The 14,330-nt window shown below is 32.8% G+C and overlaps 2 protein-coding genes across 2 annotated transcripts; both read left to right on the top strand.

The window, feature by feature from the left end:
* Nucleotides 2,014-2,923, top strand: LOC109334767 (probable calcium-binding protein CML36). The gene has a single exon (XM_019570696.1). It carries the CDS (start codon nucleotides 2,166-2,168, stop codon nucleotides 2,808-2,810), a length of 645 nt encoding a protein of 214 aa, XP_019426241.1. The 5' UTR covers nucleotides 2,014-2,165; the 3' UTR covers nucleotides 2,811-2,923.
* Nucleotides 5,928-6,575, top strand: LOC109333908. The gene has a single exon (XM_019569490.1). The coding sequence runs from the start codon at nucleotides 5,928-5,930 to the stop codon at nucleotides 6,573-6,575; it is 648 nt and encodes a 215-aa protein (XP_019425035.1).

Below are 14,330 nucleotides of genomic sequence, written 5' to 3'. Positions count from 1 at the left end.
TTTTATATAAACTATAGTAATTACATGTGTTTTTTTCTGAAATTATAAATGATATAAAATCACATAATATGAATTAACTAATAAATTAATTAAACTCCAGATTCAAAAATAAATATAAAGTATATTTTCTAAATGAAATTGTAAATTGTTTTAAATTGATCTTTTGAATTATGAGTTAATTCCTTACCAAGTATTCTTATATTTATTATCATTCCTCCTTCCATTTTGAGGTAATAATTGTCTCTTTGCAAAACATGTATATGTATCAACTAGTTCTTTTTGAAGCTTAAAAATGTTAATAACTAATTTTTCTAATTGTGCCATTAGCATTTCTAAAATTTATATATATATATATAGGTAGTGGAATAAACTAATAATAATTAATGGAAAGATAAAAGTAAATATAGAAAGACAAAAAAATAATATCCATATGCCTATTAGTTATATGAACATATATTGGTGTCATGGTGTTTGTTATATCTAAGATACAATTGTGAGTAAGTGGGCTCTTCCAAGAGTTACGTTCTTAATTTAGTTCCTAATTTTTACTGGTGAAGATCTTTAAATGTTTATTTTACTTGTTATGTTCCCTACCATTAAGAAATCTTTATTACATGCTGATTTGGTTAACAAAATACTACACCAATAATCTTACCATATATAAATTAATAAGTATATTTCACCAACCATATATAAATTAATAAGTATATTTCACCAAGTAAAATATATCCGAATCCAAGTCTCAAAACATATCATTCAAATCTCACCCACTAAGCACTAAGGCACTCTGTTATAAATAAAAAATTAAACATTCTTAAGCAATAAAGCCCGATAGAAAAAAAAAATTGATTCCTTAAACATAATGTTGAGGGTTTAATTCATATTGTGTATATGAGAAATGCTTTGTTGGGAGATGCTGTATTCACTTTGGTGATTTTTTCTCCTAGAAAGATATTAATCTTCAATTATCGACTGAAGTATACCCTTAATTCTTGAAACCTCACAAAAATGCTAATCTTAAGCCTGTATGCACTCTTCTTAAATAAAAGATGACAAAGAAATTGTTTTTGTTATTTCCCATTTGTGTGTGAGAATCATGAAAAATGAGACATTACATATATTCTCGAAATAAGTAAATGATAGATTAGTATAAAAAGAAAGATAATATTATGAAAAATGATATATCCTTCTACGTAATAAAGAAAAATAATGTCAAATATGAAGACTTAAGTGGTAACATTAACCAGCCTAATTCAACAAACTCCCAATCATCCATTTTAAAATTAATCCAAGCTACAAAAATTCTTACTAATATACTTTAACATATCAAATTTAGAGACACATCAGTACAAGTTTAAATTATGGATTCTACTACACAAACTCAACATTTTCTCTAAGAGTTAAAAGTTTACCCATCACACTGTTAATATATTATTTATTATTGATTTGTTTTTTGTTTTTGTTTTTGTTTTGAGAAGGATGAAAAAAGTGAGACCCACATTTTAACATTGTGAGTTGGAAAATAATAGAGGGTCCATATATGCTATCTCATTCTTTTGTGTCAGTATATATGATTGATCAGAAAAATATTTACTAATTGTAATTTTAACTTAAATAATTTTTTTAATTCAATTAGAAGTGATGGTACATGGAGTAATACAGAAAGTGAGACAACAAATATTCTCCTATTAATATAATTTTATTATATTTTCTTACTAATCTTTCTACCAACAAAAAAGTAACGTATGTTATAAGATGATACTTTATTTATTAATAATTAATTTATAAATGACATATCACTTTCTCATAAGTATCAAGATTTAGTAGGAGAATATAATAAAACTTCCTCAAAATTTTTCTTTCCCACCTACTCCTTTAAAAAAAAAGTTGACATCAACGTGGAGAAAGAATTTCCCATTTAATCAAATCAGTCATAAATGAATAATTGATTATAATATTGAAGAGTATAAATTATTATAAATAGTGAGGCACTTTTTCATCCCTCAATGATCCACTAGGAAACTTCCTAGAAGCTCACTTGAAGGTAGCTATGTACCTCCATTTAACCCCCAACCTTCCACTCTCTTTCCCCTCAAACCTTTCTTCCTTCCATTTTCTCTCTCTCCTAATTCCCTCATTTCCTTTCTCTCCTATTTCTCTTCCAAATGAAGCTCATCAATAAACTCAGTCCAAAACGGTTCTTCCGTTCAAAGAAAGACCGTTCCACTGTTTCAAGATCCGACCCGCCATCATTCGGTTCAGAATCTTTATCTTCTTCTTCTGAGGGGTCCACTCATAAGACGGCAACCGGAGCAACCGGTTCTCAAACTCCGACCAGTGTTCTTCCTGACGTTTCCGGCGACTGGACCGCCATCTCCGGCGACCTCCACTCCGATCTTGCTAACGCCTTCCGCTTCATCGACCGCGATAGGGACGGTGTAATTTCACGGCACGAGCTTGAGGCGTTGTTAAATCGGCTCGCGGCAGCGCCGGAGGAGGTGGCAATGATGCTGAGCGAGGTTGAGTTCGACGGGGAAGGGTGCATAACCGTGGAGGCGCTGATGAATCGGGTTGGATCGGGTTCCGGGTCGTGTGAAAACGCGGATGAGATGATGGAGGCTTTCGCGGTGTTCGACACCGATCGTGACGGGAGGATCTCGGCGGAGGAGTTGTTTAGAGTTTTTGAGGCGATCGGAGATGAGAGGTGCACGTTAGCGGAGTGCAGGCGCATGATAGAGAGTGTTGATAGAAAAGGAGATGGGTTCGTGTGCTTTGAGGACTTTTCGCGTATGATGGAGTTGCAGCGATGATTATGATTGTGATTATTATTATTATTATTCTTACTTTATAAAGATGCATATGTGATGATGATCATGATCATATGAGAGATGAATATATAAACGCAGCTTCTTCGATTCTTTTTGTTTCTTATTATTATTATTCTTTTTGTTTCTTATAATAATGATGTTCATGGCAGAGTGAGATTCATGAGAATAGAGCGTCACAATTTCGTAAATGTGTGTGGCTTAATCATCATTTTGGCTTAAGCTCACTTTGTTCCAAATCTCGACATGAATTTGTGCTGAAAAAAGTTGCATCTTGGATCAGTGATGGTGAAAGTTTTGGCACGGAAAACACTACTCGCGTCCGCCCGCATCTGTTGTCATTGTCATGCCTAGTCTAATTGTCTGTTTGGTTAAGAGTGTGAAACAAGGGATATAAAAATACAGCATTGTAGAAGTCTCTTAGATTTTTTTTATTCTATATTTCTTATAAATGTGAGGTATTACATGGAATGAGCTTCTCGGAGTCCATACTCTTTTAGAATTAACTATGAAATTTGTGGACATGATAAAACAAGTCATGGATTTAGATAAAAAGAATACATAAGTATATTAATGTTTTAGATTGAATGAACTTCTATTTCAAATCTTAGCTTACACTAGATGACTTTATAGTTGATTCTCGATTATGTGCGATTCCATGTTGTGTTGAATATGTATTGATGTGTTATTATTGAGTAGGTTAAGGTGTAATACTATTTATTTGTTGGTTTTGTATTCTTTAAATGTATTACTTCAATCTTTTAATAAATTTTATACTTAAAAATCTATGAATTTTTCCTAATGCTCGATTGATGCTAAAATATTATTATTAAGTATAAATATGTTTTAAATTATGGGAAGTACAACCTAATTGCAATTTTAACATCATTGGAGAGATTCTAGAAACTATTCGGTTGTAATTACAAAATTTGAATGTCTTTTATGATCTTAGCCATGGTCATTTCAGCCAAGTTTCATGATTGAAGCTGTTTTTCATTGTGGGGCCAAAATGATGGAGTAAAGACCCGAAAGAAAACAAATGAGATGTTAGTCTAATAATATAAGTTTTTACTAAATTTTTAGAATGACCAAAATTTAAGGATTTGAATTCTACATACAACACTTATTGAGAGGAGCAGTCACACACTCAGAAAAAGATTAGTTCATTATTATAATTATTTAACATGAGCTTGTTGATGAGCATTTGGATTTTGTACTATCTTTTTATTTGCAATTTTTTATATTAAAGAGATACCAAAGATACAAAAGAGTTACAACACTAAAAACAATGAGAAAAATAGAAGATGATGCGGGTAAAGAATAAAAGTTGTTCAAAACGATTTCAGTGATTGACAACTTAATCTGAATAGAGCATTACAAACTTGTCACTTTTGCAGTCAATATTTCACTTTCGCTTCTACAACCTGTCGTATGGATGCCTGAGTTAGACTTTATTTTTCGAACTTTTTCAACTTCTACTACATTTTTCTATTTTATTGAACTTTTAATATATTTTCTTTCTTTCTATTTTATAAAATCATAATAGGATCAGAGATAAAGATAAGAGAGAAAATGAGTTTGTTGCTTGTCTTCACCCAACCTTGTTGTCATCCTCATATGGAGACTTTAATGTGAATTTTATTATCTAATTTATAATGTTGAAAATTTTCTAACGTGTGGGATTGTGTTTAAATTTTAAAACTTAAAAGTAACTCTTACTATCTCATTAAAACTGTGTACGTGAATTGTCTAATTGTAAAAACTGAGTACCTGAATTATATAATTGTAATAAATTTGTGGTAGTTAGGGTATGTGGGTTAGGTATCCTTCATACTCCTAATATTTTTTTAAATAAAAGATTGAGAATCTTAGTTAAATCCTAAAATTACCTTCAACTCTTTTCTATCACCTTTCCAATCTAAAACATTTTATAAACTTACCCCTTGTTGAAAACAATAAGAAAGTAACCCCACTGTTAAGTTTGTCATATAAATTAACATGGTTATTGTTACTGAAATTTCTAAAATTTAATTTAATGATCGACGTGCTAGCAACGTGGAAATCACATACAAATGAATTATTTTATTACACCAATTATGGAAAATGGAAGTGTGGCATGACTTTGGTGAAACCCGTAAAGAAGGTTGGAAATTTTGATGGAAAGAGATATATCTTTCAACGTTTTTTTTAATAGTGATGATTGAATATGGACATATATAACCATATAAATATCAATGGTTCAACTATTGAGAGCGATACTTGTTGAGATAGACAATCACATATCTCGAAATGAATTAGTTCTTTACCCAAAGGGTGAAGAGATACGTTTGATAATACCAACAAAATATAACTATGTAAGTAAAGAAGAGGGAGAAGAAAATTCGATAGTAAATTGACAAACGCCACATGCAAGGAAAGATAGTAAAGTAAGCAATTCTTTTGGAATTGGAATATAGGATGGTGGTTGGTTTTGAGTAACACAGAAAACACATGATAGTGTTGTTTTTTCCATGGTACATGTCCCTATTTTTCTGTTCTTTCTCTTTCGAGGAAACTTCGTAGCCTCTCACGTCCCGTGATCAGCATGCCATTGAAATTTACATGAAATAAAGAACACGTCAAGAAACTAAATTCCAAGAGCAACTTAGGTCTTCGGGGGTGGGAATAATGAAATAACTGTTAAAAGTGTGATTCAAAATTTAGTTAAGTTAATTAAGGGTTTCTATAAATAGTAAATCCTAACTATTACGTTGAAAAAACATACAAGAATAGAAATTCATTGATATTCACTTCTCTCACACATCATTTTTCCTCTGCATAATTTCCTGCAAAATCTTCACCGTTTCATCACCTTTCCTCTATCTGCATTCTTCTCCTTCTTTCATTCATTCATTCTATTTTCATTCTTGTTCCTTCCATTCGTTATTCTTTGTTCCAACAAAATTGGTATCAAGAGCAAGGTTCAAAGATCCAAGAATACACCTTCATCATCATCAATCATCTTCGAAAATCATGGGACAAAATAGTGGAAATTTCTCAGCAAACCTTCCAATTCTTAATGGCAAGAATTAGAACCGATGGAGATTGCAAATGAAGGCACTAATGGGATATCAAGATGTAGATGAAATTGTTGAACAAGGTTTTCCAATTCTTGCTGAAGTTGCAACAGAAGAACAAAGGAAGGTGCATAAGGAGAACAAGAAGAAGGATTGCAAGGCAATGTTCCTCCTACATCAGTGTGTGGGTGAAGCACACTTTGAGAAGATTTCTGGTGCTGCAAATTCGAAGGAGGCATGGCAGATTCTTGAAGCTTGCAATCAAGGAGCAGAACAATTAAAGAAAGTGAGATTGCAAACTTTAAGAAGACAATATGAATTGATGCAGATGGGTGCAAATGAGAAGGTGGCTCAATTCTTTAACAGAGTTGTCACTCATACAAATTCGATGAAAGCTTGTGGAGAGAAGATTTCTAATCAGTCCATTGTTGAGAAGATCCTTCGCACTTTAACTCCAAATTTTGACCATATTGTAGTGGCAATTGAGGAGTCCAAAAGACTAGAAGAAATGAAGGTGGAAGATCTTCAAGGTTCTCTTGAGGCACATGAGCAAAGGCTCATGGAAAGATCTATAGAAAGACATGTTGAGCAGACCTTACAAGCTCACACAAGTAGAAGGAGCTTTGGTGGAAGAAATGGACTTCGAGGTAGAAGTAGAGGAAGAAATTTTAGATCAAGAAAGAATAGACATTGATGAATCAGAAGGCTCAATCAAGAGAGGGGGATTCAATCAATGGAGAGGAGGTAGAAATGCAATGGATAGGAAGAAGATAAAGTGCTTCAATTGTGGCAAAATTGACCACTTCTCAAATGAATGCAAAGCCTCATCTAGCCAAAGTAATAATAGAAGCAGACAACACAATGAATCACAAATGGCAAAAGAAGAGGTTGAGATAGAAAATGATGATCAACCTCTCTTGCTCATGATTGTTACTAGCCAAGTTAGCAAGAACAATGATATATGGTATATAGATTATGGTTGCTCAAGCCATATGACTAGACACAGAGATTGGTTGGTTAATTTTGATGAAAAGAGAAAAAGCAGTGTTAGATTTGTTGACAATAAGGTCATTCAAGCTGAAGGCACTAGTGATGTTTTGATCAAGAGAAAGGATGACAAGCATGCCATGATCATTGATGTGTTGTATGTGCCAAACATGAAAAACAACTTGATCAGTATGAGACAACTGTTGGAGAAAGGATTTTCCACGGAACTACTCAATGGTTTCTTGGAAATCTATGATCAGAAGAAGAAACTAGTCATGAGGGCAACTATGGCTTCAAACAGAACATTTCAAATCAGTTTGGCAATAGTGGAATCTCAGTGCCTATCTACTATGACACTATCAGAGGATTCTTGGCTTTAGCATCTAAGATTTGGGCACTTGAACTTCAGAGATTTGAGTATGTTGAAATTTAGAGACATGGTTCTAGGATTACCCTCAATAGATCTTCCCAGGAAGGTGTGTGATAATAACCTTATTAGCAAGCATCCAAGAAATTCTTTCAGCTCATACACTGCCTCAAGAGCAAATGACTTGTTGCATATAATCTACTCTGATGTTTGTGGACCATTTGGTGTTCCATCACTAGGAAGCAACAAGTACTTTGTATCATTCATAGATGACTTGAGTAGAAAGTTGTGGATTTATCTAATCAAACTCAAGAATGAAGTCTTCTCAATCTTTAAGGACTTTAAGAGATTGGCAGAAAAACAATCTGGGAGGAGCATAAAGAACCTTAGAACAAATTATGATGGTGGTGAGTACACATCAAGGGAGTTTGTTGAATTCTGCAAGGAGCAAGGAATTGTACATGAGGTAACTGCTCCATACATACCTCAACACAATGAAATTGCAGAAAGAAGCAATAAAACAATCCTCAACATGGTTAGGAGTATGTTGAAGACCAAGAATCTTCCACACGGTTTTTGGGGAGAAGCAACCACCATTGCTGCATTTGTTCTAAACAGATGTCCTACGAAGAAGTTGAATTCAGTAGTGCCAGAAGAAGTTTGGTCAGGAGTAAAACCTTCTATGAAACATCTAAGGATATTTGGCTCACTTTGCTATAGTCATATCCCAGATCAAAGAAGAAAGAAGCTAGATAACAAGAGTGAACCAATGATCTTCATTGGATATAATCCTACGGGTTCATATAAATTGTACAATCCTACAAACATCAAGTTGTATTTAGTAGAGATGTGCACTTTGGTGAATCTGAATCATGGAAATGGTCTCAAGATAACACTTTTCCTATGGCTAGTCTGCATCTAGATTGGGAGAATGATGAATTGATGAGAGAAGAAGAACAGATAGATGCACAAAGTCATATGCAACAAGGAATTGATGAAAGACCAAGAAGACAAAGGAATGCTCCATCTAGACTCAGAGACTTTCACCTCTATTCTAATGGGGCTATCAATACAGATGGAGATTTGGTTCAACACATGGCTCTACTAGTTGATGCTGAGCCAGTGAGCTTTGAAGAAGTAATCTCTAGCAATATTTGGAGAGATGCTATGCTAGAAGAGATCAAGTCAATAGATAAGAATGACACATGGGAATTGGTGACCCTTCCAGATCAGAAAACTCCTATAGATGTCAAATGGATCTTCAAGGTCAAGTTAAAACCTGATGGCTAGCAAAGCATAAAGCAAGGCTTGTGGCCAAAGGGTTTATGCAAAAAAGAAGGACTGAACTACTCTGAGGTCTTTGCACCAGTGGCTAGATTAGAAACTGTGAGACTTATGGTGGCCTTAGCTAGTTGGAAGAAATGGAGGTTGTGTCAATTGGATGTCAAGTCAACCTTTCTCAATGGTCCACTAGAGGAAGTGATGTTTGTGTCTCAACCCCCTGGTTTCATCAGCAAAGGAAATGAGAATAAAGTGGTAAGACTCAAGAAATCACTCTATGGATTAAGACAAACACCTAGAGCATGGAACAAGAGGATTGACAAATTTCTACATAACTCTGGTTTTCAGAAATGCACAGTTGAGTATGGTGTGTACATCAAGACTATAGACCAAAATCATGGTGCCTTGTTCTTCTGCCTATATGTCGATGATCTTCTGATTACATGTAGTAGCTCAAGAGGAATTGAAGAGTTGAAGGAAAGCCTAAAGGGTGAGCTTGAAATGATAGATTTAGGAAGATTGTCATACTTCCTTGGTCTGGAATTTCAATACACCAATAGAGGATTTTTCATGCACCAAAAGAAGTACCTTCTTGAGGTGTTGAACAAGTTCAATATGATGAATTGCAATGCCTCAGAAACTCCTGCGGAGATGAATTTGAAATTGGATATTTGTGAGGAAGAAGCAGGTGTGGATGTAACACTGTTTAGGCAGATCGTGGGAAGTTTGAGGTATATTTGCCACTCTAGACCCGAAATATCATTCAGTGTAGGTGTGATCAGTAGGTTCATGAGTGATCCAAGACACTCTCACATGGTTGTAGCCAAAAGAATTTTGAGATATCTAAGGGGAACACTTGACTTTGGCTTTGTTTTTCCTCATCAAAATGAGAAGATTAGCTCACAACTCATGGCCTATTCTGACTCTGATTGGTGTGGAGATATACTAGATAGAAAGAGCACAATGAGATATGTGTTCATGGTTGTAGGTGCTCCTATATCTTGGTGTTCACAGAAACAAAGGGTAGTGGCATTATCAACTTGTGAAGCTGAATACATAGCAGCTTGTGCAACAGCTTGTCAAGCAATTTGGTTATCTTCATTGCTGCTGGAACTAGGTATTGAAAGTGGAGAAGTAATTGAATCATTGATATATAGTAAATCGACAATTGATTTAGCCAAGAATCCAGTCTCACATGGTAGAAGCAAGCATATTGAAACAAGATACCATTACTTAAGGCAGCAGGTTGCAAAAGAAAGAACCAATCTCATACATTGCAAGAGTGAGCTTCAATTGGCAGACATTATGACTAAGCCTTTGAAGATGGATATGTTTAAAGACTTGAGAAAGAAGATAGGAATTCAAGGCTTGTTGCAAGATTAGATTCGATTGCTTTGAGTAGTTAAATGTTTAGGAGTTTAATGTTGTTTGTAAATTTCGAATCATGGGGGGATGTTAAAAGTGTGATTCAAAATTTAGTTAAGTTAGTTAAGGGTTTCTATAAATAGTAAATTAGCAATTGATTTAGCCAAGAATCCAGTCTCACATGGCAGAAGCAAGCATATTGAAACAAGATACCATTACTTAAGGCAACAGGTTGTAGAAGGAAGAATCAAGCTCATACATTGCAAGAGTGAGCTTCAATTGGCAGACATTATGACTAAGCATTTGAATATGGATAGGTTTAAAGACTTGAGAAAGAAGATAGGAATTCAAGGCTTGTTGCAAGATTAGATTCGATTGCTTTGAGTAGTTAAATGTTTAGGAGTTTCATGTTGTTTGTAAATTTTGAATCATGGGGGGATGTTAAAAGTGTGATTCAAAATTTAGTTAAGTTAGTTAAGGGTTTCTATAAATAGTAAATCCTAACTATCACTTTGAAAAAATACACAAGAATATAAATTCATTGATATTCACTCATCTCATACATCACTTTTCCTCTGTATAATTTCCTGCAAAATCTTCACTATTTCACCACCTTTCCTCTATTTGCATTCTTCTCCTTCTTTCATTCATTCATTCATTCTGTTTTCATTCTTGTTCATTCCATTCGTTATTCTTTGTTCCAACAAGAGCAATATTTATACGTGAAAATATTTATATGGTCTTCACATTGTTTTATCTTTTTTTGCAAATTAATTATTTTTCACATTGGTCTCAATTTTTTTTAAATTGGCTCCTCATGTTCATATTTGTTAATATACTGTTCGTAATAATTATGAACGACCCTGATATATTTAGGCTGAGCTCATGTCCAATATTAGAAGTCCAATACTGGGCCCATATTCTAATATATGGTGCCTGCAAAAATTGAAAAAGGTGACAAAATTATGTTTTCCCTTACTTTTTAGTATTGAACTCTCCAATATTTGAGATAAGTCCGATTAGGAATGACAACAGGACAAATCAGGTCGGTTTGTGCTTACTCAACCCAAACCCAAATTAAGCGAGGTTGAAAACAATATTACCATCCGTCGGGTTTTGGTTAACCCAAACCTGACGGGAACCTACCCAAAACATGTATCTTTATATATATATAGAGGTTCTATATATATGTTAACTTTCTACCTATATAGGTTTTATATATGTATTTATGTCTAATTTTGTAATTTTATATATATTAATTGAGTTCGGGTGAGTTCAAGTAAAGTATCAAGTATATCAAACCTGAAAACTGAACTTCAGTAAAATCCAAATTTAATTATATCAGGTTTTTTCCATTAAATTTGAGTTAGGTTTAAATGAGTACCCACAAGTTTGGTTTTCATTGTCATCCCTAAGCCCGAGGCCTTGTACTTTTATGTATCAGAGTTTTACAAAAAAAATGATTTTTTAGAGACTATTAACTCCAAAGGTTGAACAAAGTATTCGATTTATAAATTTCAAATTTTAACAAATCTAATTTTTTTAATTATAGTGTCTCTATAATCATATTTTCCAAATGAAAATATTATATCTATTATCTTATATTTCATAATTGTTTTAGTAAAAATATAAAATATACTAAAACTATTATAAGTTTTATAAAAATAAATATATTAATAAAATAGAATAGAAAAAAATATGTAATTAATGTTTTTTTATAAATATGACCCTTATCGTGGTGGACCATAATCGGTCACAGTTAAAAGTTAGTATCAAACATTAAGCTTTACTGTTCAATTCCATAATCACATTAAACCCAAATATCACTCACACTAGTGTCCATGAGATTAGCCCAGTCTCAAACTCATCCACCCTTTATTCTGTAGGGCTGATATATCTAATGAAGAAATTCAAGACTTGCTTCTTCATGAAAATAGAAAGAATAATCCTAAACTAGACCACAAAGGTGAAGATTCTCTTTGGTGGTGATCATGAGAACATGCTTGAGTCTATTAGAGGAGTGATGTTCTTAACTTGTTATATTGCAGAATTTAATTGATCAATTTTCTCTTCATTTTATGGAGGTATCTTTTGTCTATAACAAGGTTCTCTTTCTTACCTACCTTCCATCATGATAATACCAAAATTCACATGGACGAAATATGTCAAGTTTATGGAAATAAAAACAAAATCATCTTAATGGATAATTGCCTATGGGACAAATTTCTCATAAAATCTTCTCATTATTTGTACATCAAAATTTTGACATTAGATATAATATCATTTACATTTATTTCTATCTCTCACCTACTCTTTATCTTCTATTATACATTGCATGTTTTCCTAAACATACTAGAAAGCATTATATACTTTATTGTTGTCCAAATTTTAGTGCAATAATCTTTCTTCTTTTTTACATATTGTTTTGACCAAATCTTCAGCTGACCCAAGCTCAGTATACAACTATACTGTTATGGCACGAGTTCATGTGCTCTCCATTTACTTAATCCGATCCTTACCTTAAACAATATATGTGTATAATAAAATATTAATTATTTTACTTAAAATAGTGTTGATCGAAAATGGATAAAAATAGAGAGTAGGAAATGCTAGATGAATTTCTAACAGCAAACAGACACAATCAACACAAGATATAAAACATTTTCCTTTCATATCGACTTACATACTCAGTTTTAGCAATTAATCTACAATTGGCTAGACATTACCCCAAATCTACCACTTGACTCCATTTATCATTTTATTATAGACATGAGTATAATAAAGCACAAAAAAAAGCCAAAAACTCCGTAGCATCATTTGATTAGTAATAATATGATCTACTTAATTGGTTAGAAATAATGTGATCTTCAACTCAAGTAAACCTTTTCTTCAACAAATTACAGAATTTGATGAAACCCTGATCGCGGATCAATGGAAAGTGGGACGAGTTGCAATAACCTATTCTAATTGGGTTACAAAACCTACATAATGTCTTCTCTAATTGCTTGAATATGCTTCTTTAAATATCTTCTAACTTTCAACTTGTAACTCTCACAACTTACAACATCATATCCCTTTCTAATTTTGTGTAATAATATAATAAAATTAATTTTTGTCCATAAAAAAATAACACCTTATGATAAACATGGTTTCTAATAACTAATAAGGCATTTGTCTAGTAGTGTAAGATTTTACGGTTAAGAGTTCGATTTTTAAAAGCAACATTTATTGGGAGGGACAGACATAATTAATTTCTTATAAAAAAGGTGAAGAAATACGCATGGTAATATAAAAAAAAAACATGGTTTCTAATAATTGATTTTAGTTATGATAATAAATCTAATCACCCTCAAACCAATTTAGATCATTTACATCATTTTGCACATGTCACATTTTTACTTATGCATGGGAAGCCCAATAAGTCGCTCTCAAATCCAACTACATGTTGTCGTTGAATATTCTGGTTTATGCAAAAATTCAATAAAGTAAGGTATTGAATATAATTAGGCATTACCAAGCCAATTTGCCAACTATCCCATATTAGAATTAATACCCATTGTGTAATTGTGCACCATATAGGCATTAGTGGAGGACATTAATATAAGATTTTTTGGGATTACATTTACACTTATAGTGATAACCCCACAAGTATGAACGAATCAATTAACAGTGCCTTTTTTCTCTTCTTAGCTTGTGGCTGCTATGTTTCCAAACATACAAGACCAATTTCTCACGTAATGCATGTCAATTAAAAGATTTTGTTCCCTAGTCTTACGTTGCATGTTTTGTTCTCAACATGCATTGTATATACATATCTCTTTCAAAATATGTGGATGTATCCATCATTTTAGGATCTAGATGGATTCTTTGATGGTGAATTGATCATTGCAGCTTGAAAATTCAAAAATCATATATTTCAGCCTCAAAACAGATAAATATCTTTCACAATAATGTTTTGTTCACATATATGGATTCATGAATCTAACTCATGCACGAGAGACATAAACCCATTCCACATAGACAAACACACATTTCTTATATAAACGGAACCTTTGACATAGTAGAATCAAAAAACTAACTTTTGACTTTTGCAGCATGCAAACGTACCATCACACAACATGGCTGGAACAATGAGAAATGGAGAGTTATGAAGTGGGGTGAGCCAAGACAAGCCAAATATTTGAATTTTGGTTTATGAGGAAAACGAAGTTATTCAAACTTGATTTGCTTATATAATGGACCAAATGTAAAGTTGAAGACTTGAGTTTCATTTTTATTTATTTATAAAATTAGGATGCTTGATGTGTTCGATTTTTTTAACTCATTTAAAGTATGACTGTTTTTCTCTCCAAAATTTATCCTTGATTATTTTTAAGATACAGATTTAACAATACTTCTAAATATGGATACAAATTTATTCCTTAGATATTACAAAATAATATATATATA

This window comes from Lupinus angustifolius, chromosome LG19 (genome assembly GCF_001865875.1).
Source record: "Lupinus angustifolius cultivar Tanjil chromosome LG19, LupAngTanjil_v1.0, whole genome shotgun sequence".
NCBI classification, from domain to species: domain Eukaryota; kingdom Viridiplantae; phylum Streptophyta; class Magnoliopsida; order Fabales; family Fabaceae; genus Lupinus; species Lupinus angustifolius.
The sequence above is the reverse complement of the archived record's forward strand: the minus strand, read 5'-3'. Positions and strand labels throughout refer to the sequence as shown.